Source organism: Oncorhynchus tshawytscha, linkage group LG10, assembly GCF_018296145.1.
Source record: "Oncorhynchus tshawytscha isolate Ot180627B linkage group LG10, Otsh_v2.0, whole genome shotgun sequence".
Lineage (NCBI taxonomy): Eukaryota > Metazoa > Chordata > Actinopteri > Salmoniformes > Salmonidae > Oncorhynchus > Oncorhynchus tshawytscha.
In genome coordinates this window covers 77,945,777-77,973,276 of record NC_056438.1, presented here as the reverse complement: position 1 = coordinate 77,973,276, position 27,500 = coordinate 77,945,777, and the positions used below count along the sequence as shown (strand labels likewise).

The 27,500-nt window shown below is 47.1% G+C and overlaps 1 protein-coding gene across 11 annotated transcripts in view; it reads right to left on the bottom strand.

Moving 5' to 3' along the window:
- The window catches only part of LOC112215282 (receptor-type tyrosine-protein phosphatase F), a 532,058-nt gene that overhangs the window by 9,597 nt on the left and 494,961 nt on the right, over nt 1-27,500 (bottom strand). For all 11 annotated transcript variants that reach the window (XM_042329120.1, XM_042329124.1, XM_042329125.1 and 8 more), the window contains 3 exons: nt 27,111-27,230; nt 12,196-12,350; nt 7,560-7,845 (listed from right to left, as the gene is read on the bottom strand). In XM_042329120.1, coding sequence (XP_042185054.1) covers nt 7,560-7,845; nt 12,196-12,350; nt 27,111-27,230 — 561 coding nt within the window. The remainder of the gene's footprint in view (nt 1-7,559; nt 7,846-12,195; nt 12,351-27,110; nt 27,231-27,500) is intronic.

The following is a 27,500-nucleotide window of genomic DNA, read 5'->3' as shown; positions in this document are numbered from 1 at the left end:
GGAGGCGTGACTGGCTCAGTACGGGACCTGGCAGCTCTCACACCACAGATGGACATCACAGGAGAGAGTGGACAGACCTGGTGTTGCTCTGTGTGGGGTGGCCAGACTGCCTGGGCTTGAACGGCAGGGCTGTAAGTCCCACAATCACCTTCGCTCTTCTCCCCCCACCCACCAGTCGTCTCCCCCTCTCTCTCCTTCTACCATTGGAAGAGCTATAGAGCACTGGAGACCATGTAAATCGTACATAGATTCTGTCTTACCCTTTTCGCTAACGCTTTACTTGACACCCAGTGTCATAATACATTATGACACATTCATAACCATGTCATAACGGCTGACATAACGCTGTCGTGACCCATATATTTACACCTGACGTGACAATGTACAGTGTTATTTTATGGCTGGTTATGACACCTACATAAAAGTGTCAAAATCCACATTTATTCAAAAAAAAAATTTCCCCCTTCCCACGAAACGTGAAAGTTTGTTTCTTACGTCCTTTGTTGTTGTAATTAATTATTGATGGTAAAACGATTGTGGGGGCTATTTTGTTAGACTTCAGAGCGGCTTTTGACATTATCGATCATAGTCTGCTGCTGGAAAAACATATGTGTTATGGCTTTACACCCCCTGCTGTAATGTGGATAAAGAGTTACCTGTCTAACAGAACACAGAGGGGGTTCTTTAATGGAAGCCTCGCCAACATAATCCAGGTAGAAGCAGGAATTCCCCAGGGTAGCTGTTTAGGCCCTTTGCTTTTTTTAAATTTTTACTAATGACATGCCACTGACTTTGAGTAAAGCCAGAGTGTCTATGTATGCGGATGACTCAACACTATACACATCAGCTACTACAGCGACTGAAATGACTGCAACACTTAACAAAGAGCTGCAGTTAGCTTCAGAGTGGGTGGCAAGGAATAAATATTTCTAAAACTAAAAGCATTGTGTTTGGGACAAAACAGTCACTAAACCCTGAACCTCAACTTAAATATTGTAATGAATAATGTGGAAATTGAGCAAGTTGAGATGACTAAACTGCTTGGAGTAACCCTGGATTGTAAACTGTCATGGTCAAAACATATTGATGCAGTAGTGCCTAAGATGGGGAGAAGTCTGTCCATAATAAAGCGCTGTCTGCCTTCTTAACAACACTATCAACAAGGCAGGTCGTACAGGCCCTAGTTTTGTCGCACCTTGACTACTGTTCAGTCATGTGGTCAGGAGCCACAAAGAGGGACTTAGGAAAATTACAATTGGCTCAGAACAGGACAGCACAGCTGGCCCTTGGATGTACACAGAGAGCAAACATTAATAATATGAATGTCAATCTCTCCTGGCTCAAAGTAGAGGAGAGATTGACTTCATCAATACTTGTATTTGTGAGAGGTATTGACATGTTGAATGCACTGAGCTGTCTGTTTAAACGACTAGCACACAGCTCAGACACCCATACATACCCCACAAGACATGCCACCAGAGGTCTCTTCACAGTCCCCAAGTCCAGAACAAACCATGGGAGGCACACAGTACTACATAGAGCCATGACTACATGGAACTCTATTCCACAGTCCTACATAGAGCCATGACTACATGGAACTCTATTCCACAGTACTACATAGAGCCATGACTACATGGAACTCTATTCCACAGTACTACATAGAGCCAGGACTACATGGAACTCTATTCCACAGTACTACATAGAGCCAGGGGTACATGGAACTCTATTCCACAGTACTACATAGAGCCATGACTACATGGAACTCTAGTCCACAGTACTACATAGAGCCATGACTACATGGAACTCTATTCCACATCAGGTAACAGATTGTTATTTAACCCTTATTTAACTAGGCAAGTAAGTTAAGAACAAATTATTTACAATGACAGCCTACCAAAAGGCCTCCTGCGGGGACGGGGGCCTGGGATAAAAAATGAATACAATATAAATATAGGACAAAACACACATCACAACAAGAGAGACAACACTACATAAAGAGAGACCTAAAACAACAACATAGCACGGCAGCAACACATGACAACACAGCATGGTAGCAACACAACATGACAACAACATGGTAGCAGCACAAAACATGGTACAAACATTATTGGGCACAGACAACAGCACAAAGGGCAAGAAGGTAGAGACAACAATATATCACACAAAGCAGCCACAACTGTCAGTAAGACTGTCCATGATTGAGTCTTTGAATGAAGAGATGGAGATAAAACTGTCCAGTTTGAGTGTTTGTTGCAGCTCGTTCCAGTCGCTAGCTGCAGCGAACTGAAAAGACGAGCGACCCAGAGGAATGTGTGTGCTCTGGGGACCTTTAACAGAATGTGACTGGCAGAACGGGTGTTGTATATGAAGGATGAGGTCTGCAGTAGATATATCTGAGGGCTGCAGTAGATATATCTGAGGGCTGCAGTAGATATATCTGAGGGCTGCAGTAGATATATCTGAGGGCTGCAGTAGATATCTGAGGGCTGCAGTAGATATATCTGAGGGCTGCAGTAGATATATCTGAGGGCTGCAGTAGATATATCTGAGGGCTGCAGTAGATATATCTGAGGGCTGCAGTAGATATCTCCTGATGCAAGCAGAAGAATCAGATTTTAAAAACAGATACAAATACACCTTATGGAACAGTGGGTACTGTGAAGCAACACACATAGGCACAGCCACATGCACATACACACACACACGATAACATACACACTATACACACACACATGTATTTAGTACTATAGATATGTGGTAGTGGAGTAGGGGCCTGACGGCACACACTTAGTGTGTTATGAAATCTGTTATGAATGTATTGTAATGTTTTTAAAATGGTAAAACTGCCTTAATTTAACTGGACCCCAGGAAGAGTAGCTGCTGCCTTGGCAGGAACTAATGGGGATCCATAATAAACCCCAGGAAGAGTAGCTGCTGCCTTGGCAGGAACTAATGGGGATCCATAATAAACTCCAGGAAGAGTAGCTGCTGCCTTGGCAGGAACTAATGGGGATCCATTATAAACCCCAAGAAGAGTAGCTGCTGCCTTGGCAGGAACTAATGGGGATCCATATTAAACCCCAGGAAGAGTAGCTGCTGCCTTGGCAGGAACTAATGGGGATCCATAATAAACCCCAGGAAGAGTAGCTGCTGCCTTGGCAGGAACTAATGGGGATCCATAATAAACCCCAGGAAGAGTAGCTGCTGCCTTGGCAGGAACTAATGGGGATCCATAATAAACCTCAGGAAGAGTAGCTGCTGCCTTGGCAGGAACTAATGGGGATCCATAATAAACCCCAAGAAGAGTAGCTGCTGCCTTGGCAGGAACTAATGGGGATCCATATTAAACCCCAGGAAGAGTAGCTGCTGCCTTGGCAGGAACTAATGGGGATCCATAATAAACCTCAGGAAGAGTAGCTGCTGCCTTGGCAGGAACTAATGGGGATCCGTAATAAACCCCAGGAAGAGTAGCTGCTGCCTTGGCAGGAACTAATGGGGATCCATAATAAACCCCAGGAAGAGTAGCTGCTGCCTTGGCAGGAACTAATGGGGATCCATAATACACCCCAGGAAGAGTAGCTGCTGCCTTGGCAGGAACTAATGGGGATCCATAATAAACCCCAGGAAGAGTAGCTGCTGCCCAGGAACTAATGGGGATCCATAATAAACCCCAGGAAGAGTAGCTGCTGCCTTTGCAGGAACTAATGGGGATCCATAATAAACCCCAGGAAGAGTAGCTGCTGCCTTGGCAGGAACTAATGGGGATCCATAATAAACCCCAGGAAGAGTAGCTGCTGCCTTGGCAGGAACTAATGGGGATCCATAATAAACCCCAGGAAGAGTAGCTGCTGCCTTGGCAGGAACTAATGGGGATCCATAATAAACCCCAGGAAGAGTAGCTGCTGCCTTGGCGGGAACTAATGGGGATCCATAATAAACCCCAGGAAGAGTAGCTGCTGCCTTGGCAGGAACTAATGGGGATCCATAATAAACCCCAAGAAGAGTAGCTGCTGCCTTGGCAGGAACTACTGGGGATCCATAATAAACCCCAGGAAGAATAGCTGCTGCCTTGGCAGGTACTAATGGGGATCCATAATAAGCCCCAGGAAGAGTAGCTGCTGCCTTGGCAGGAACTAATGGGGATCCATAATAAGCCCCAGGAAGAGTAGCTGCTGCCTTGGCAGGTACTAATGGGGATCCATAATAAATACAAATACAGTTGAAGTCGGAAGTTTACATACACCTTAGCCAAATACTAACTAAATACTAATATATATATAAAAAACATAAACATACTCTTGACAAGTAGGCTATGGTGTAATGGAATGTTATGCCTTGTGTGGCTGGTTCCATCCTGTCTGACTATGTCCAGCCCCTACACCATGAGTTCCATCCTGTCTGACTGTTCCCAGTCCCTACACCATGAGTTCCATCCTGTCTGACTGTTCCCAGCCCCTACACCATGAGCTCCATCCTGTCTGACTGTTTCCAGCCCCTACACCATGAGCTCCATCCTGTCTGACTGTTCCCAGTCCCTACACCATGAGTTCCATCCTGTCTGACTGTTCCCAGCCCCTACACCATGAGTTCCATCCTGTCTGACTGTTCCCAGCCCCTACACCATGAGTTCCATCCTGTCTGACTGTTCCCAGCCCCTACACCATGAGTTCCATCCTGTCTGACTGTGTCCCTACACCGTGAGTTCCATCCTGTCTGACTGTTCCCAGCCCCTACACCATGAGTTACATCCTGTCTGACTGTTCCCAGCCCCTACACCATGAGCTCCATCCTGTCTGACTGTTTCCAGCCCCTACACCATGAGCTCCATCCTGTCTGACTGTTCCCAGTCCCTACACCATGAGCTCCATCCTGTCTGACTGTTCCCAGTCCCTACACCATGAGTTCCATCCTGTCTGACTGTTCCCAGCCCCTACACCATGAGTTCCATCCGGTCTGACTGTTTCCAGCCCCTACACCATGAGCTCCATCCTGTCTGACTGTTCCCAGTCCCTACACCATGAGCTCCATCCTGTCTGACTGTTCCCAGTCCCTACACCATGAGTTCCATCCTGTCTGACTGTTCCCAGCCCCTACACCATGAGTTCCATCCGGTCTGACTGTTTCCAGCCCCTACACCATGAGCTCCATCCTGTCTGACTGTTCCCAGTCCCTACACCATGAGCTCCATCCTGTCTGACTGTTCCCAGTCCCTACACCATGAGTTCCATCCTGTCTGACTGTTCCCAGCCCCTACATCATGAGTTCCATCCTGTCTGACTATGTCCAGCCCCTACACAATGAGTTCTATCCTGTCTGACTGTGTCCCTACACCATGAGTTCCATCCTGTCTGACTGTTCCCAGCCCCTATACCATGAGTTCCATCCTGTCTGACTGTTCCCAGCCCCTACACCATGAGTTCTATCCTGTCTGACTGTGTCCCTACACCATGAGTTCCATCCTGTCTGACTGTTTCCCTGCACCATGAGCTCCATCCTGTCTGACTGTGTCCCTACACCATGAGCTCCATCCTGTCTGACTGTGTCCCTACACCATGAGCTCCATCCTGTCTGACTGTGTCCCTACACCATGAGCTCCATCCTGTCTGACTGTGTCCCTACACCATGAGCTCCATCCTGTCTGACTGTGTCCCTACACCATGAGCTCCATCCTGTCTGACTGTGTCCCTACACCATGAGCTCCATCCTGTCTGACTGTGTCCCTACACCATGAGCTCCATCCTGTCTGACTGTGTCCCTACACCATGAGTTCCTACCCTCTGGCTCCCGGTATATATTCCCCTCTGTTAAGACAAACAGGTACAAGCAATTCTTCACCCCTATGACCATTGCCCTTTTCAATACAGGGAAGGAGGTGGGCTTGGGAGGATGTTGAGGTTGACGAGATGATCTAAGAATGTACAGAGCACCTGACTTATTAGGCAACTTTGACATGCTGTGCTTCAGTGCTGCTCCTAGGCCTACTGTATATAGTGGTATTGATGGCTGTCATCCCTATGGCTTGATCATTGTAGTAGTATTGATGGCTGTCATCCCTATGACTTGATCATTGTAGTAGTATTGATGGCTGTCATCCCTATGACTTGATCATTGTAGTAGTATTGATGGCTGTCATCCCTATGACTTGATCATTGTAGTAGTATTGATGGCTGTCATCCCTATGACTAGATCATTGTAGTAGTATTGATGGTATGGCTAGATCATTGTAGTAGTATTGATGGCTGTCATCCCTATGACTAGATCATTGTAGTAGTATTGATGGCGGTCATCCCTATGACTAGAACTGTATGTCATTGTGAGCCATGTGATTTGCGTGTTCAATGTTGTTTTATAATGGTCATTTTCTGGGACAATAAACTTAAAACTACTGTAGAAACCTGGGCAACTGGCTGTTCCTTTTGTAGACCCGCGGAACAATTTCCAAAAATAGTGAAAAATAAATAAAAATATTATTCTGAAGGAACTCAGAACTTATTGTTGCTAGGTAGAATAGTAGAGGTGCCAGTTTGAAATGTGGTTGTGCATCAGCAGTTTTTCTCTTGTTTTATCAGTCACTGTTAGTTACTCCATTAGCCATGTCAGCAGATTGGTAAGTTACTCTAGCGGCCAACTATCTAAACTTGTAGTAATCACGACTGAATTGCCGACCGGGGGCCCGCGTTGATATCGTTAATCACTCTCACTCAGATATCATATTAACCTTGCTAGCAGCAGGCAAACGTGACAAGTTTGACTGCTGCTAGCAAGGCATAATGCTATGCTAGGCTATGATAAACTTACACAAATACTTGTCTAGCGTTGGCTGTAAAGCATATTTTGAAAATCTGAGATGACAGTGTGATTAACAAAAGGCTAAGCTGTGTCACAATATATTTCACTTGTGATTTTCATGAATAGGAATATTTTCTAGGAAGATTTATGTCCGTTGCGTTATGCTAATTAGTGTCAGATGATGACAACGGTCTCGTTCACGGGCTGGGCGTCACTACAGGTTAAAAACGGTCATTACTTCTCTCCACCACATGTCAAAATGTGTAGAATTGCAGCAAATTTACTTTAAAAAACTGTTTTCTATCCACTGTAGTGGGGTGGGGTGGGGGGCTCCAAAAGTCTCTGGCCAGTTCTGACTGCATGTCTGGGAATGGATGTGGGTACGCAGGCCCCACCCCGAACCACTGTAGCCCCTTATGATGAGTTCCCATTGTTGTTGTGGGCCCCGACCCCTTCCTTCAAAGTTGCCCATCCCTGAACTACACTGTCCAATCACAGGAGGAGGAAGGAGGGTGAGGGACCAATGAGGTAACAGATCTGAAAACATCCCCACTGTCACTGTCCAATCACAGGAGTAGCGGCTCCACCTCAACATCTGATAGGCCGGGTAGAATCCTCAACTAGGAATGTATTGGGTAACAATGGCATACACCTATCCAATCCGTTTCTGATCTACGTGTCTAAAGTTCCAGATGTCATTTTCATTATGATGATGATGATGGCGATGAAGATTCTACATATTATTATTATTGTATATATATTAATATTACCTTAAACTCCAGCTCCATGGCGGTGACGGTCTCCCCTGTGGGCGGCTGGGTGAGTTTCTGGATGTGTGCGTACAGATTGCGTGCGGGGACCTCAGTGAGGCCACAGGTGGCTGCCTCTAGCAGGGCCTCGTGGATAAAGACATATTGGTCCTCAGTCTGCACCATGTAGTTCCTCTGAGCTCTCATACACGTCACATGACCGTAGATATCCACCGACTTCTCATGCTTCATACGCTCCAGCATGGCCTCGATCACGATCAGGCAGCCTGTTCTACCCACGCCCGCACTGAGGGAGGAGAGAGGTTAACATTACACGCCCGCACTGAGGGAGGAGAGAGGTTAACATTACACGCCCGCACTGAGGGAGGAGAGAGGTTAACATTACACACCCGCACTGAGAGAGGAGGGAGGTTAACATTACACGCCCACACTGAGGGAGGAGGGAGGTTAACATTACACACCCACACTGAGGGAGGAGAGAGGAGAGAGGTTAACATTACACGCCCGCACTGAGGGAGGAGAGAGGTTAACATTACACGCCCGCACTGAGGGAGGAGAGAGGTTAACATTACACGCCCACACTGAGGGAGGAGAGAGGTTAACATTACACGCCCGCACTGAGGGAGGAGAGAGGTTAACATTACACGCCCACACTGAGGGAGGAGAGAGGTTAACATTACACACCCACACTGAGGGAGGAGAGAGGTTAACATTACACGCCCGCACTGAGGAGGAGAGAGGAGAGAGGTTAACATTACACGCCCACACCGAAGGGGAGAGAGGTTAACATTACACGCCCACACTGAGGGAGTAGAGAGGTTAACATTACACGCCCACACTGAGGGAGGAGAGAGGAGAGAGGTTAACATTACACGCCCACACCGAAGGGGGAGAGAGGTTAACATTACACGCCCACACTGAGGGAGTAGAGAGGTTAACATTACACGCCCACACTGAGGGAGGAGAGAGGTTAACATTACACGCCCACACTGAGGGAGGAGGGAGGAGAGAGGTTAACATTACACTCCCACAATGAGGGAGGAGGGAGGAGAGAGGTTAACATTACACACCCGCACTGAGGGAGGAGAGAGGTTAACATTACACGCCCACAATGAGGGAGGAGAGAGGCTAACATTACACGCCCACACTGAGGGAGGAGAGAGGTTAACATTACACGCCCACACTGAGGGAGGAGGGAGAAGAGAGGTTAACATTACACGCCTGCACTGAGAGAGGAGGGAGGAAAGAGGTTAACATTACACGCCTGCACTGAGGGAGGAGGGAGGAGAGAGGTTAACATTACACGCCCACACTGAGGGAGGAGAGAGGTTAACATTACACACCCACACTGAGGGAGGAGGGAGGACAGAGGTTAACATTACACGCCCACACTGAGGGAGGAGGGAGGACAGAGGTTAACATTACACGCCCACACTGAGGGAGGAGGGAGGAGAGGTTAACATTACACACCCGCATTGAGGGAGGAGAGAGGTTAACATTACACACCCACACTGAGGGAGGAGAGAGGTTAACATTACACACCCACACTGAGGGAGGAGAGGTTAACATTACACGCCCACACTGAGGGAGTAGAGAGGTTAACATTACACGCCCACACTGAGGGAGGAGAGAGGTTAACATTACACGCCCACACTGAGGAGGAGGGAGGACAGAGGTTAACATTACACGCCCACACTGAGGGAGGAGAGAGGTTAACATTACACACCCACACTGAGGAGGAGGGAGGTTAACATTACACACCCACACTGAGGGAGGAGAGAGGAGAGAGGTTAACATTACACGCCCACACTGAGGGAGGAGAGAGGTTAACATTACACGCCCACACTGAGGGAGGAGGGAGGAGAGAGGTTAACATTACACACCCGCACTGAGGGATGTTAACATTACATGCCCACACTGATGGAGGAGGGAGGAGAGAGGTTAACATTACACGCCCACACTGAGGGAGGAGGGAGGAGAGAGGTTAACATTACACGCCCACACTGAGGGAGGAGGGGAGGAGAGAGGTTAACATTACACGCCCACACTGAGGGAGGAGGGAGGAGAGAGGTTAACATTACACGCCCACACTGAGGGAGGAGGGAGGAGAGAGGTTAACATTACACGCCCGCACTGAGGGAGGAGAGAGGTTAACATTACACGCCCACACTGAGGGAGGAGAGGTTAACATTACACGCCCACACTGAGGGAGGAGGGAGGAGAGAGGTTAACATTACACGCCCACACTGAGGGAGGAGGGAGGAGAGAGGTTAACATTACACGCCCACACTGAGGGAGGAGGGAGGAGAGAGGTTAACATTACACGCCCGCACTGAGGGAGGAGAGAGGAGAGAGGTTAACATTACACGCCCACACCGAAGGGGAGAGAGGTTAACATTACACGCCCACACTGAGGGAGTAGAGAGGTTAACATTACACGCCCACACTGAGGGAGGAGAGAGGAGAGAGGTTAACATTACACGCCCACACCGAAGGGGGAGAGAGGTTAACATTACACGCCCACACTGAGGGAGTAGAGAGGTTAACATTACACGCCCACACTGAGGGAGGAGAGAGGTTAACATTACACGCCCACACTGAGGGAGGAGGGAGGAGAGAGGTTAACATTACACTCCCACAATGAGGGAGGAGGGAGGAGAGAGGTTAACATTACACACCCGCACTGAGGGAGGAGAGAGGTTAACATTACACGCCCACAATGAGGGAGGAGAGAGGCTAACATTACACGCCCACACTGAGGGAGGAGAGAGGTTAACATTACACGCCCACACTGAGGGAGGAGGGAGAAGAGAGGTTAACATTACACGCCTGCACTGAGAGAGGAGGGAGGAAAGAGGTTAACATTACACGCCTGCACTGAGGGAGGAGGGAGGAGAGAGGTTAACATTACACGCCCACACTGAGGGAGGAGAGAGGTTAACATTACACACCCACACTGAGGGAGGAGGGAGGACAGAGGTTAACATTACACGCCCACACTGAGGGAGGAGGGAGGACAGAGGTTAACATTACACGCCCACACTGAGGGAGGAGGGAGGAGAGGTTAACATTACACACCCGCATTGAGGGAGGAGAGAGGTTAACATTACACACCCACACTGAGGGAGGAGAGGTTAACATTACACACCCACACTGAGGGAGGAGGAGGTTAACATTACACGCCCACACTGAGGGAGTAGAGAGGTTAACATTACACGCCCACACTGAGGGAGGAGAGAGGTTAACATTACACGCCCACACTGAGGGAGGAGGGAGGACAGAGGTTAAAATTACACGCCCACACTGAGGGAGGAGAGAGGTTAACATTACACACCCACACTGAGGGAGGAGGGAGGTTAACATTACACACCCACACTGAGGGAGGAGAGAGGTTAACATTACACGCCCACACTGAGGGAGGAGAGAGGTTAACATTACACGCCCACACTGAGGGAGGAGGGAGGAGAGAGGTTAACATTACACACCCGCACTGAGGGATGTTAACATTACATGCCCACACTGATGGAGGAGGGAGGAGAGAGGTTAACATTACACGCCCACACTGAGGGAGGAGGGAGGAGAGAGGTTAACATTACACGCCCACACTGAGGGAGGAGGGAGGAGAGAGGTTAACATTACACGTCCACACTGAGGGAGGAGGGAGGAGAGAGGTTAACATTACACGCCCACACTGAGGGAGGAGGGAGGAGAGAGGTTAACATTACACGCCCGCACTGAGGGAGGAGAGAGGTTAACATTACACGCCCACACTGAGGGAGGAGAGGTTAACATTACACGCCCACACTGAGGGAGGAGGGAGGAGAGAGGTTAACATTACACGCCCACACTGAGGGAGGAGGGAGGAGAGAGGTTAACATTACACGCCCACACTGAGGGAGGAGGGAGGAGAGAGGTTAACATGATTGGGGGTGTCTTGCTAATTGCCTATAATTTCCTCCTGTTGTCTATTCCATTTACACAACAGCATGTGAAATTTATTGTCAATCAGTGTTGCTTCCTTTAGTTTTTTGAATAGTGTGTATATATATGTATGTATATATATATATATGTATATATTTTAAGCATTGGGGGGGCAGGGTATATATATATATACATACACACACATACACTACTGGTCAAAAGTTTTAGAACACCTCCTCATTCAAGAGTTTTTCTTTATTCTTACTATTGTAGAATAATAGTGAAGACATCAAAACTATGAAATAACACATATGGAATCATATTTTATATTTCAGAATCTTCAAAGTAGCCACCCTTTCCCTTAATGACAGTTTTGCACCTACGAGGCATTCTCTCAACCAGCTTCATGAGGTAGTCACCTGGAATGCATTTCAATGAACAGGTGTGCCTTGTTAAAAGTTCATTTGTGGAATTTCTTTCCCTCTTATTGCGTTTGAGCCAATCAGTTGTGTTGTGACAAGGTAAAGGTGGTACACAGAACATAGCCCTATTTGGTAAAAGACCAAAGTCCATATTATGCCAAGAACAGCTCAAATAAGCAAAGAGAAACGACAGTCCATCATTACATTAAGACATGAAGGTCAGTCAATTACGGAAACATTTCAAGAACTTTTAAAGTTTCTTCAAATGCAGTCGCAAAAACGGTATAGTTTACCTGCAGTGTACCACCATGGGCCCAGCGTCAGGGGGGTTGCAGGCTTTGACCCGTCGTAGGAAGGCCAGGATAGGGGTGGGGTACTCTGGTACCCCGTGGTCCGGCCAGGCCATGAACTGGAACTGACGAATCTCACGCTTCTCACTGGAACCATTCTGTAGGAGAAAATCAACCAAGGGAACAAAATTGTTAATGGTGTTCATTATTGTGTGTGTGTGTGTGTGTATATGAAGCATTTTCCAGGTGGCTAGCAGAGGGGTTAGAGAGGTGATTCCATACACTAGGGATGGGGAGAGGGAGAGACAGAGAGGTGATTCCATACACTAGGGATGGGGAGAGGGAGAGACAGAGAGGTGATTCCACACACTAGGGATGGGGAGAGGGAGAGACAGAGAGGTGATTCCATACACTAGGGATGGGGAGAGGGAGAGACAGAGAGGTGATTCCACACACTAGGGATGGGGAGAGGGAGAGACAGAGAGGTGATTCCATACACTAGGGATGGGGAGAGGGAGAGACAGAGAGCGAGCGAGAGCTAGAGAGGGAGAGACAGAGAGGTGATTCCACACACTAGGGATGGGGAGAGGGAGAGACAGAGAGCGAGCGAGAGCTAGAGAGGGAGAAACAGACAGGTGATTCCATACACTAGGGATGGGGAGAGGGAGAGACAGAGAGCGAGAGCTAGAGAGGGAGAAACAGACAGGTGATTCCATACACTAGGGATGGGGAGAGGGAGAGACAGAGAGCGAGAGCTAGAGAGGGAGAAACAGACAGGTGATTCCATACACTAGGGATGGGGAGAGGGAGAGACAGAGAGGTGATTCCACACACTAGGGATGGGGAGAGGGAGAGACAGAGAGCGAGCGAGAGCTAGAGAGGGAGAAACAGAGATCGAGAGAGAGAGAGAGAGGGAGAAACAGGGATCGAGAGACAGAGGGAGAAACAGACAGGTGATTCCATACACTAGGGATGGGGAGAGGGAGAGACAGAGAGCGAGTGAGAGCTAGAGAGGGAGAAACAGAGATCGAGAGAGAGAGGGAGAAACAGGGATCGAGAGAGAGAGAAACAGATTGAGAGAGAGCGAGAGAAACAGGGAAAGAGAGAGAGACAGATAGACAGAGACAGAGATTGAGTGAAAAAGACAGACAGACAGAGAGAGACAGGGATCGAGTGAGAGAGTCAGGCAGACAGAGAGAGAGAGAGAGAGACAGAGATCGAGGGAGAAGCAGAGATTGAGAGAGAGAGACAGGCAGACAGAGAGAGAGAAACAGGAATCGAGAGAGACAGGCAGACAGAGAGAGACACAGAGAGAGCGAGAGAAACAGGGATCGAGAAAGACAGAGAGAGCGAGAGACAGAGATTGAGTGAGAGAGACAGGATACTTGACAACGAGGACTCTGAGGCAGCTAATATAAATCTCTATAAGGCTGGAACAGTAATGGTACAGGGCAACCCCAAACAGTTTCAGCTGGACTTTCACCTAATCAAAGAATTAGCCCAGCAGGAGAAGCTCTCCCTTGAGAAAGACACCCCCACCCCGAGCAGGTCAGACCAGACCTCTTCATTATGTAACCCCACAGATGAGCAACCCTGTCAGACCAGACCTCTTCATTATATGACCCCACAGACGAGCCACCCCGAGCGGGTCAGACCAGACCTCTTCATTATATAACCCCACAGACGAGCAACCCCCAGCAGACAGTCAACCTCCCAGCACAGATTACTACTCCCTCATTGAAATGAAGGATAAATTCACCCAGCTGGAGGTAAGACAGGTGGAGCTAGAACAGCAGGTGATTACACTCCAGTCAGCACAGACCCAGACAACAGTCCAGCACAACAACACTCAGTTAACCAGACCCGGAGTGCTGGAGGTGGAGAGAGACATATCTGCACTCTGGACTGTGGTGAGACAACTACAACAGGAGAAAGAGGAGCAGAACAGAGCACTAGAGGAGAGGATCAGACTGCTGGTGGAGGAGAGAGACATATCTACACTCTGGACTGTGGTGAGACAACTACAACATGAGAAAGAGCAGGAGCAGGAGCAGAACGGAGCACTAGAGGAGAGGATCAGATTGCAGGAGGAGAGGTTGAGGGGGATGGCGTGTGACAGAGAACCACCTACTAGAGGGCTGGCCACCCCCACAGAGAAGCCAGCAGCACACCCCACCTCAGCACCCGACAAAAGTCTCGACACCACAGCAGAACAGTCCACACCAGACCCTGACCATAGCATCGACACCACAGCAGAACAGTCCACACTAGACCCTGACAATAGTCTCGACACCACAGCAGAACAGTCCACACCAGACCCTGACCATAGTGTCGACACCACAGCAGAACAGTCCACACCAGACCCTGACCATAGTGTCGACACCACAGCAGAACAGTCCACACCAGACCCTGACCATAGCATCGACATCACAGCAGAACAGTCCACACCAGACCCTGACCAGACCCTGACCATAGCATCGACACCACAGCAGAACAGTCCACACTAGACCCTGACCATAGCATCGACATCACAGCAGAACAGTCCACACCAGACCCTGACCCACCAGACCCTGACCATAGCATCGACACCACAGCAGAACAGTCCACACCAGACCCTGACCATAGTGTCGACACCACAGCAGAACAGTCCCCACCAGACCCTGACCATAGCATCGACACCACAGCAGAACAGTCCACACCAGACCCTGACCATAGTGTCGACACCACAGCAGAACAGTCCCCACCAGACCCTGACCATCGACACCACAGCAGAACAGTCCACACCAGACCCTGACCATAGTGTCGACACCACAGCAGAACAGTCCACACCAGACCCTGACCATAGCATCGACATCACAGCAGAACAGTCCACACCAGACCCTGATCCACCAGACCCTGACCATAGTGTCGATACCACAGCAGAACAGTCCACACCAGACCCAGACCATAGCATCGACATCACAGCAGAACAGTCCACACCAGACCCTGACCCACCAGACCCTGACCATAGCATCGACATCACAGCAGAACAGTCCACACCAGACCCTGACCATAGTGTCGACACCACAGCAGAACAGTCCCCACCAGACCGTGACCATAGCATCGACACCACAGCAGAACAGTCCACACTAGACCCTGACCATAGTCTCGACACCACAGCAGAACAGTCCCCACCAGACCCTGACCATAGCATCGACATCACAGCAGAACAGTCCACACCAGACCCTGACCCACCAGACCCTGACCATAGTGTCGATACCACAGCAGAACAGTCCACACCAGACCCTGACCATAGCATCGACATCACAGCAGAACAGTCCACACCAGACCCTGACCATAGTGTCGACACCACAGCAGAACAGTCCACACCAGACCCTGACCATAGCATCGACATCACAGCAGAACAGTCCACACCAGAACCTGACCATAGTGTCGACACCACAGCAGAACAGTCCACACCAGACCCTGACCATAGCATCGACATCACAGCAGAACAGTCCACACCAGACCCTGACCATAGCATCGACATCACAGCAGAACAGTCCACACCAGAACCTGACCATAGCATCGACATCACAGCAGAACAGTCCACACCAGACCCTGACCATAGTGTCGACACCACAGCAGAACAGTCCACACCAGACCCTGACCATAGCATCGACATCACAGCAGAACAGTCCACACCAGAACCTGACCATAGTGTCGACACCACAGCAGAACAGTCCACACCAGACCCTGACCATAGCATCGACATCACAGCAGAACAGTCCACACCAGACCCTGACCATAGCATCGACATCACAGCAGAACAGTCCACACCAGAACCTGACCATAGCATCGACATCACAGCAGAACAGTCCACACCAGAACCTGACCATAGCATCGACATCACAGCAGAACAGTCCACACCAGAACCTGACCATAGCATCAACATCACAGCAGAACAGTCCACACCAGACCCTGACCATAGCATCAACACCACAGCAGAACAGTCCACACCAGACCCTGACCATAGTGTCGACACCACAGCAGAACAGTCCACACCAGACCCTGACCCACCAGACCCTGACCATAGTGTCGATACCACAGCAGAACAGTCCACACCAGACCCTGACCATAGCATCGACATCACAGCAGAACAGTCCACACCAGACCCTGACCATAACATCGACACCACAGCAGAACAGTCCACACCAGACCCTGACCATAGCATCGACATCACAGCAGAACAGTCCCCACCAGACCCTGACCATAGCATCGACATCACAGCAGAACAGTCCCCACCAGACCCTGACCATAGCATCGACATCACAGCAGAACAGACATTACCATAGCCACTGCCCAAGCCTGAGGCAGGGTTGTTTGGTACGCATACAGTCCACACTCAAGTTTCCAAACGGCCAAACATTCAATGAGATCCAGGGATATGGTGCAACAAAAATGTTTATTCTTCTAATATCTAACAAAGAAATGATTCTCCAATCAACTTAAAGCATAGAATACTTGATATGGAAGATTCATATTATGACCTGTCTGTCTGTCTGTCTGTCTGTCTGTCTGTCTGTCTGTCTGTCTGTCTGTCTGTCTGTCTGTCTGTCTGTCTGTCTGTCTGTCTGTCTGTCTGTATGTCTGTCTGTATGTCTGTCTGTATGTCTGTCTGTCTGTCTGTCTGTCTGTCTGTCTGTCTGTCTGTCTGTCTGTCTGTATGTCTGTCTGTATGTCTGTCTGTCTGTCTGTCTGTATGTCTGTATGTCTGTCTGTATGTCTGTCTGTATGTCTGTATGGTCAAAAAACTATGCCGCTCCCGCATCTAGCAAGGACTCCCTCCCCGAAGGCCCAACTTCCTGCCTTTATCCTAACACACTTACCACAATACAATGAATGGGCAAGAGGGGGGCAAAAACTGAGTTACACTAACAACAAATGAATACATCTCAATCAGGTAAATATACATCATAAAGGTATGTACCTAATATTTCATTGTGTACATTAATATTTCATATATTTACACAAATGTACATGGAGCTCGGTATGCTCAGTCTTTTACGCAAATATGTCCAAATCGGCTCTAACAAACCAGCCCCTAATTTTTGACTGCACTGAATGCACAACAATTACTTAATATTCAAACGTAGAGCCAATACACAACATTCTATACCAGAGCACTATTACAGTTCATAGTTATATACAAATATACAAGGTGCCATATAGGAAAATAGTCCATAGATCTCAGTCTGAGTTGAAGTGTAAAGGTGTTCAACTTCCAAAAATGTCAAAATGACATAAAAAAAAGTGAGAGTACGACATCAACGAATCAGAGGTGCACATGATTCTAAGATGGAGCACTGTGTGTGTGTGTGTGTGTCACTACGTCGCCTCAAGGACCAGACAGAGTTTATTGATAGGTCTCTGTAAGATATTGGTCTTAGTCTTAACCATGACGCTCTGGACAAGACCTTTGGCCCCTGGCAACGCCTCCACCACACGCCCCCATTAGCCAAGAGTTCCTTGGGGCGGTATCATCGACGATGACCACAACTGGACTGAAGTTTCTCTTAGTTATGTTCCACTTGTTCCGCTCCTGCATAAGTGGAAGATACTCCCTGATCCCATCTCTTCCAGAAGAGGTCACTGATATATTGTACTTGCTTCCATCTCCTTCGTGAGTATAGGTCGCTTCTCTGGAATAGTCCTGGTGGCAGGACTGGCTTAGCTTTCAGATGAAGCAGATGGTTCGGAGTCAGGGGTTCTAGATCATTAGGGTCATTTGTTACAGTAGTGATTGGTCTGTGGTTCATAAATCGCCTCAACTTCACACAATGCTGTCTTGCAAAGCCTCATCATCCAGTACTTGCTCTTTAAGGACTGAATAGAGGATATTTTTCACCAGTCGGATCAACCTCTCCCATACCCCCCCATGGTGGGCTCCAGAGGGAGGATTGAATGACCATGTCACTCCTTCCTTCAGTAATTCATTTTGAATCTTGTTGTGATCCAGCTCTTTCAGAGCTTCTCCTTCTTCTTCTCTGTGTGTTCCAACAAAGTTGGTGCCACTGTCTGTTCTGATACTTGTTACTGGACCCCTTCGACAGATGAACCTGCGCAGGCCATTGATGCAGGAATCAGTATCCAGATAACTAGCAACTTTTAGATGGACAGCTCGACTCACAAGGCAAGTAAAGATCACACCATACCGCTTCACATGAACGCGGCCTCGCCCTCATCTCTATGGGGCCGAAGTAATCTATGCCCACATGGGTGAAAGGCAGCAAATCAGGTGACACCCGATCTTGTGGAAGGTCGGCCATCTTCTGTTCTCCAGCTCTTGCTTGCATCCGCCTGCAGAAGGCACAGTTCTTAAGGATCTTCCTTGCGAAGAAGTTGGCACAGGGTATCCAATATCGCTGGCAAAGTCTAGAAAGCACGTGAGCTCTCCCAGAGGGGCCAACCTGCTCATGGATGTGGAGTAAGATCAGTCTGGAGATGTAGGAGTCTTTGGGCAGGATCATGGGATTCTTTAGTTCCGGTAGGCATAGCAGCTTTGCTTAATCTTCCTCCCACTCTCAGAATGCCATTGTCAATAATTGGATCAAGCTTACAGATTGAGCCGCTTCTCTTGGCACATTGTTTTCCTTTCACAACTAGTGCAATTTCTTGTTTAAAGTGCTGCCGTTGCTCAAATTGAATGATGACCTTTTCTGCTTCATCTAGGTCATCCACAGACAGACTTTCTTTTCCAAACGTCAGTTTGAACTTGATCAGATCAGAGTCTGACAAACTCACTGAAGGAACAAATTGTCCTTCAGTGAGTTTGTCAGACTCTGATCTGATCTTGGATCAGTTTGAGAGAGAATTTCCCTTTTCTGGCTTAACTGTAGAAGAAGTCTCTTCAGTTTCAGCATCCAGGCAACTGCTTTCTTCAAGCTGTTCCATGTTGAATAGTACTCAATCAGTTTGCTGGTTGGACTCTTTTCTTCCACACTTGTATTGTTTACGATTACGTCTTTTCTCACCTCTGGATCATCCGGAGGGATGGAGCCAAGCTCCTCTGGGGACTTTCAGCCATTGAGTTTCTGGTTTCTCCAGGAATTCTGGTCCTTTGCGCCATCTCTTTGAGTTCAGGAACATTTCAACATGTAATCCTCTTGAGGCATCATCGGCTGGGTTGTGTTTGGAGTTCAAATACCTCCACTCTTTTGCTTTAACATAGAAGTTGGACTTGACTGTTTGAATCCCCTCTTCATCGTACCTCTCACAGTTGTCTTCTGCAGTCTTTCGCAGTGCAAAGTTTGCACAACTTGGAGAGGATATAGCACCGAAAAGATGCACCGTCATTCTGTACTCCTCCAATCTTTTGTTAGTATCACCGTCCGGCCACCATAGGAATCGCAGGAAGTCTAAGTAATCTTCATCTTCAATCTTCATGAAAATTACATGGATGTCTGCCATCATGGCAATGTGCTCTTGCCGAAATCTTAGCAAGACTCCTATAAGCGTGTTTGCCAGGTCAAGGCCTTGAAGGAGTTCACTGTTAAGAGATGTACCTTTATAGGATGATGAACAGTCAAACACCACTCATATCGTTCCTTTGCGCTTATGGTGAATGCCATGGTGTGGTATGTACCATGCCTTGCCTTTCTCTCTGAGGAGCTGTTCTTGTGGTACCTTCTCGGCATAGCTTTTTGTGATCATCTCTTCCATGAAGCCTTTGTACTCTGCAGCGTAACCTTTGTCCCTCTTGAACATCTTGATAATATTTAGTGCCCGCTGCTTTGCCATGACACGATTGTTTGGCAGGACTACATCTTTGTTGCGAAAGGGTAACGGTAAGTAGTAGTGATGGTCTTTGAGGGTTATGGAGCTTGATACGATCTCCATAAACCTACGATCCTCAGCTGACATCTCACTTTTCTCTTCATACTCTCTCTCAAGGAAGTCATGGTTGTACTGATTTACAAGAAGAACCCCCAGGTCGGCCATTGAGATACGATTGTCCATCATCGTAGGATGCCCAGATTCTTCTGCCATGGTACAATTGTTAAGAGGACCGTTCATCACCCACCCAAAGAGGGTTTTCACTGCATACGGTCCGTTGCCTCGACTATTTATGATTTGCCAGGGTTCCATTGCCTTTGGAGCATTTACGCTAATCAGGAGTTCGACGTCAGCATCAATCTCCTTCAACTGAACCTCTTTCCGGTATGGCCACCTTTTGAGATCTTTCTGGGTGGGAATATTCTCCCTTGTCACTGGGATCTTATTCTGGGTGTAGACCTTTGGTAATGCAAGAAATGTGTCGCCTTCCACATCGCCAATCTCTAATCCAGATATCTCAAACCTCTTGGTAGGACTCTCTATTATTCATTCATTATTATTATTCGCCCCATTATTTCAATCTCACTGCCTTCAGCTTGCCTCATGAGTCTCTCCGTACAAAATGTTGCTGAGCTACCAGAATCGAGAAATGCATAGGTTAACGCAGACTTGCTTCCATTTGCCATCTTTACTTGAACTGGCACAATTGCAAGTGCACAATCTGCACCAGCCCCGGTATCTTCACCAGCTTCCAGTGAAACAAGAGCACTGCTGACGGTCTCCTCCCGCTTTACTGCTACACCCCTCGTATCTGCCTTCAGAGATCTAAATCTCTCTCTTCCTTCAATGTGCAGGATAGTGGGGTGCTTTCTTTGACAGATCATCCTTCTTTTACATTATTTGCTTAAGTGTCCTCTCATCAAACAGCCAAAACAAAGGCCTTTTGATCTCAGAAACTCAACCTTGGCTTCGTGTGGCTGTGCCTTCACCTGTTGGCAGTCGACCAAGAAATGCTCACCTGCGCAAAATACACATGAGATACTGGGAGCATCAGAAGGGTAGGTGCCTGGTTTCTTGACTTTGAATGTTTGTTCTTTTAGAGGGTTTTTCAGGGTCACTACTGCAGTGGCAAAGCTGCTTCCCCTACTCTTGGACTTGAACTGCTGTTTAAAGTCAGCTTCTGTTTTGGTTTAAAAACACTTTTTGTTGGTCAGGGGATCTTGAATATCTCCGTACAACGGATCCTGCAGTATTTTGGCCTGTTTTTCCATGAACATCACAAGGTCACTGAACTGAACTGGGCCCTCAGGTGGCTTCTCTCTAAAATATCGTAGACCTCCATTATTCCGTTAGTTTGTAGGGAAGTTTTGACATTATCAACTTTATGTTGGAGGGAAGATTAAGCTCTTCCATGTTCTGTAGGTCTTGCATTGCGTTACAGCAACCTCTAAGATAGAGTGCATAGCCACCCAGTCCCTTTCCATCATCCGGTTTGATGTTTGTCCAGTTCCATGCCTTTTCCATGTAATCAGTGGTGACTTTGATTTCATTGCCAAAGTGTTCCTTTAACAACCTCTTAGCCTCTGCATAGCCTCTTCTGGCTTCCATATGCAGACAACTACGGACCAGATCCTTGGGCTGACCAGAGGTATACTGTTCCAGGTAATAGAGCCTATCCTGGTGACAGCTTGTCTTATCTTCTACACCTTGCTCAAATGCAGAGGGTAGTGAGGTCTGCACAACGCCACTCACCGGCCTGCAACGGCAAACTACCTGCCCTCCAGGACACCTACACCACCCGCAATGCTGCAGGAAGGCCATAAAGATCATCAAGGACATCAGACCACCCGGTGTGACGGCATATTCAACGATGAATGGCCTAAAGTTTAGAGTTTGTGCTGTAGTACAAGGAGGTTAGCAATTTAATTCTGCCTTTGCATGACAGTAGAGAGGTTATCATGGCTGGTATTATGGCTGATACCCGCAGTGTTGATTATGTGTTGATTGCTAGACCTTGATGTTGGCTGCTGAAGGGTGTGGTTTATGACTGTTTTCTGAATAGGTTTTGATGGCTTTGTGGTTGGTTGTTGTAAAACTCTTTGTAGTGGGGTCTTTGGAACTGCACCTAATGCAGCAAACTCAACAGGTGATGGTTCAGGTTCCTCACAGACCACGGGTTCCTGGTTCTCAAAATAAGAGTTCATTCCATCTTCTTGGCTTAGTAAGTGGGCTGCCACAGCATTGGGATTGAGAAGTTGACTCAACACTCTCCAGGACCTTCAGTTTGGCATTATATGCTGCTATGTCAGTTTCCAGTGCCATTTTTTCCCTCCTAACATTCAGTTGAGCTTTCTGTTGTTCCAGTTGAGCTTTCTGTTGTTCCAGTTGAGCTTTCTGTTGTTCCAGTTGAGCTTTCTGTGGTTCCAGTTGAGCCTTCTCCAGTTCCAATGCATGCTTGTCCTGTAATGATGCTTGGCGAGCTAGTAGAGCTGCTCGTTCTGCCTCAGCTTTTAGGCGTGCAGAGGACACTGAGGAAGCAGTCTTAGAATACTTTGTTTTACTTGATGTGTTTGACACATTGGAAATGCTGTCGTGTGGTTCAATGAACGTTTGTGGCTCAATTTTATATTTTTTTCCATATTTCCACCTCTTTCAGGAAATGTTCATAAGTTCTCATTCTTGGTTGATAATAGTTAATGCTCTCATTTCCTGTTCCTCCTCTGTGACCAGCTCTAGCTCAGATTCATGAGCATTCTTAAAGTCATTGAGAACAGCATCAAATGCTTCAAGACTCTCATCCACAGTTTCAACGTTTCCTCCATCAACAAGAAGGGCTTTTATTTCATTCATTTTGCATGTACACACTCCAGATTTGCTTCTCCGGGCTGCCTAGAGTGAATTTAGATGCTCCTCTGCCCTCTCCAGTGGAGTCTTATTTGGGATTTCATCTCTAACAAACCCCAAGCCCAGTGGCTCTCACCCCCTCTGAGCACCCCCCCTGTCAGCCACCCTGATAGCCCTTCTGACAACCCCCCCACAACCACTGAGGACATACACAAGACACATATTGTTCTCTTTATGGACTCAAATGGGAAATATATATTTAGGCCCCCTCAGATCAGACCTATGCCCCTCCTGCCCACCCCATGCACCCCACCCCCACAAAGAGGGCCTCAACATGCAAGTCACACATACGCCCAGGTGGTGAGCGGGCAAACAGGCCCAACCCCCACTCTTACACTAGCCCAAGCCAATGGCATGTACCAGATGCTCAGCAGGCTCTGCTCACACTTACTGGCCTGCGGCCAAACCAAACGACCAACAACATTGGACACTTTATGGAACACAAAGCCTTCACTATACCATCCTGGAATATCCCAGGCCTGAGGTCATCTGCCTTTGGCCTAAAGAGCAGGAACCTGGACTTCACCAAAGAAATCGGTAATACAGACATTGTCATCCTGCAAGAAACCTGGTATAGAGGAGACGGACCCACTGGTTGCCCTCTAGGTTACAGAGAGCTGGTAGTCCCATCCACCAGACTACCAGGTGTGAAACAGGGAAGGGACTCAGGGGGTATGCTAATTTGGTATAGAGCAGACCTAACTCACTCCATTAAACTAACCAAAACAGGAACATTTTACATTTGGCTAGAAATTCAAAAGGAAAATATCTTAACAGAGAAAAATGTCCTCCTGTGTGCTACCTACGTGTATATCCCCCCACTAGAATCCCCATACTTTAATGAAGACAGCTTTTCCATCCTGGAGGAGGAAATCAATCATTTCCAGGCCCAGGGACATGTACTAGTCTGTGGCGACCTAAATGCCAGAACCGGACAAGAACCTGACACCCTCAGCACACAGGGGGACAAACACCTGCCTGCAGGTGACAGCATTCCCTCCCACATATGCCCCCCTAGGCACAACTATGACAACATAACCAACAAAAACGGGTCACAACTCCTGCAGCTCTGTCGCACGCTGGGTATGTACATAGTCAATGGTAGGCTTCGAGGGGACTCCTATGGTAGGTACACCTATAGCTCATCTCTTGGCAGTAGTACTGTAGACTACTTTATCACTGACCTCAACCCAGAGTCTCTCAGAGCGTTCACAGTCAGCCCACTGACACCCCCATCAGACCACAGCAAAATCACAGTCTACTTGAAAAGATCAAAACCAAAGGAACTGAGTAACATTAAGAAATGCTATAGATGGAAGGAATTCAGTTTGGAAACCTACCAAAAAACAATTAGGCAACAACAAATTCAATCCCTTTTAGACAATTTCCTGGGTAAAACGTTCCACTGTAATAGTGAAGGTGTTAACTTGGCAGTAGAAAATCTTAACAGTATATTTGACCTCTCAGCTTCCCTATCAAATCTAAAAATCTCAAATAGAAAATTGAAGAAAATGAACAACAATGACAAATGTTTTGATGAAGAATGCAAAAACCTAAGAAAGAAATTGAGAAACCTGTCTAACCAAAAACATAGAGACCCAGAAAACCTGAGTCTACGCCTTCACTATGGTGAATCACAAAAAAATACAGAAATACACTACGGAAAAAGAAGGAACAGCACGTCAGAAATCAGCAACAACAACACGAACAACACAAAAAAGTATCTATCCAAAATGGAGATGTATGGGTAAACCACTTCTCCAATATTTTTGGCTCTATAACAAAGAATAAAGAGCAAAAACATATACAGGATCAAAATCAAATCTTAGAATCAACTATTCAAGACTACCATAACCCATTGGATTCTCCAATTACCTTGCTACAGGACAAAATAAAAACCCTCCAACACCAAAAAGGCCGGTGGTGTTGATGGTATCCTTAATGCAATTATCAAATATACAGAGAACAAATTCCAATTGGCAATACTAAAACTCTTCAACATCATCCTTAGCTCTGGCATCTTCCCCAATATTTGGAACAAAGGACTGATCACCCCAATCCACAAAAGTGGAGCCAAATTTGACCCCAATAACTACCGTGGGATATGCGTCAACAGCAACCTTGGGAAAATCCTCTGCATTATCATGAACAGCAGACTCATACATTTCCTCAATGAAAACAATGTACTGAGCAAATGTCAAATTGGCTTTTTACCAAATTACTGTACAACAGAACATGTATTCACCCTGCACACCCTAATTGACAAACAAACAAACCAAAACAAAGGCAAAGTCTTCTCATGCTTTGTTGATAAAAAAAAAAAAAAAATGGCATGAGGGTCTGCTATACAAATTGATGAAAAGTGGTATTTGGGGTAAAAACATACAACATTATAAAATCCATGTACACAGACAACAAGTGTGCGGTTAAAATTGGCAAAAAACACACACATTTCTTCCCACGGGGCTGTGGGGTGAGACAGGGATGCAGCTTAAGCCCCACCCTCTTCAACATATATATCAATGAATTGGCGCGGGCACTAGAAAAGTCTGCAGCACCCGGCCTCACCCTACTAGAATCTGAAGTCAAATGTCTACTGTTTGCTGATGATCTGGTGCTTCTGTCACCAACCAATAGGGCCTACAGCAGCACCTAGATCTTCTGCACATATTCTGTCAGACCTGGGCCCTAACAGTAAATCTCAGTAAGACAAAAATAATGGTGTTCCAAAAAAGGTCCAGTCGCAAGGATCACAATTACAAATTCCATCTAGACACCATTGCCCTAGAGCACACAAAAAACTATACATACCTTGGCCTAAACATCAGCGCCACAGGTAACTTCCACAAAGCTGTGAACGATCTGAGAGACAAGGCAAGAAGGGAATTCTATGCCATCAAAAGGAACATCAAATTCAACATACCAATTAGGATTTGGCTAAAAATACTTGAATCAGTCATAGAGCCCATTGCCCTTCATGGCTGTGAGGTCTGGGGTCCGCTCACCAACCAAGACTTCACAAAATGGGACAAACAGCAAATTGAGACTACAGAATTCTGCAAAAATATCCTCCATGTACAACGTAGAACACCAAATAATGCATGCAGAGCAGAATTAGGCCGATACCCACTAATTATCAAAATCCAGAAAAGAGCCATTAAATTCTACACCACCTAAAGGAAGCGATTCCCAAACCCTCCATAACAAAGCCATCACCTACAGAGAGATGAACCAGGAGAAGAGTTCCCTAAGCAAGCTGATCCTGGGGCTCTGTTCACAAACACAAACACACCCCACAGAGCCCCAGGACAGCAGCACAATTAGACACAACCAAATCATGAGAAAACAAAAAGAGAATTACTTGACACATTGGAAAGAATTATCAAAAAAACTGTGCAAACTAGAATGCTATTTGGCCCTAACCAGAGAGTACACAGTGGCAGAATACCTGACCACTGTGACTGACTGAAGGAAAGATTTGACGATGTACAGACTCAGTGAGCATAGCCTTGCCATTGAGAAAGGCTGCCGTAGGCAGACATGGCTCTCATGAGAAGACAGGCTATGTGCTCACTGCCCACAAAATGAGGTGGAAACTGAGCTGCACTTCCTAACCTCCTGTCCAACGTATGACCATATTAGAGACACATATTTCCCTCAGATTACACAGATCCACAAAGAATACGAAAACAAACCCAATTTTGATGAACTCCCATATCTACTGGGTGAAATCCCACAGTGTGCCATCACAGCAGCAATATTTGTGACCTGTTGCCACAAGAAAAGGGCAACCAGTGAAGAACAAACACCATTGTAAATACAACCCATATTTATGTTTATTTATTTTCCTTGTGTCCTTTAACCATTTGTACATCGTTACAACACTGTAAATATACATAATATGACATTTGTAATGTCTTTATTGTTTTGAAACTTCTGTATGTGTAATGCTTACTGTTAATTTTTATTATTTATTTCACTTTTGTATATTAGCTACCTCACTTGCTTTGGCAATGTTAACACATGTTACCCATGCCAATAAAGCCCCTTGAAATTTAATTGAATTGAAAGAGAGAGACAGATCGAGTGAGACAGGCAGACAGAGAGAGAGAGAGACACAGAGTTCGAGTGAGAGAGATCGACAGACAGAGTGACAGAGACAGAATGAGAGAGACAGAGACAGAATGAGAGTCCCTTACCTTGTAGAGAGCGAAGGTGCGTACGCTGTAGGTAGCCAGCTCCACAGTATCCAACATGCTGACCTGTATCATACCATAGGTCTCTGTCCCTCTGACAGGCCAGTACTGGTCACACTTCACCTGGTAGAGGAGGAAGAACACAATCAGTCGGGTCCAGAGTTTGACCTCATGCTTCTCTAAATATCATACACTGGAGTTTGGGAGTCTTTCCTAGGGAAAACTCCTGGCCCAATGCACAACAATGTGGTACGTTGGTGAGACAGGGTATAAAGGCATCGCAGTAACAGATAATATTGCCCAATATCTCTCCAAAGCCTCATGGAGCCTCAGCAGCTCCACTGTCCCTCAATGGAACAGGCGGAACATTCTATCCAGACAGACTGTTTTATT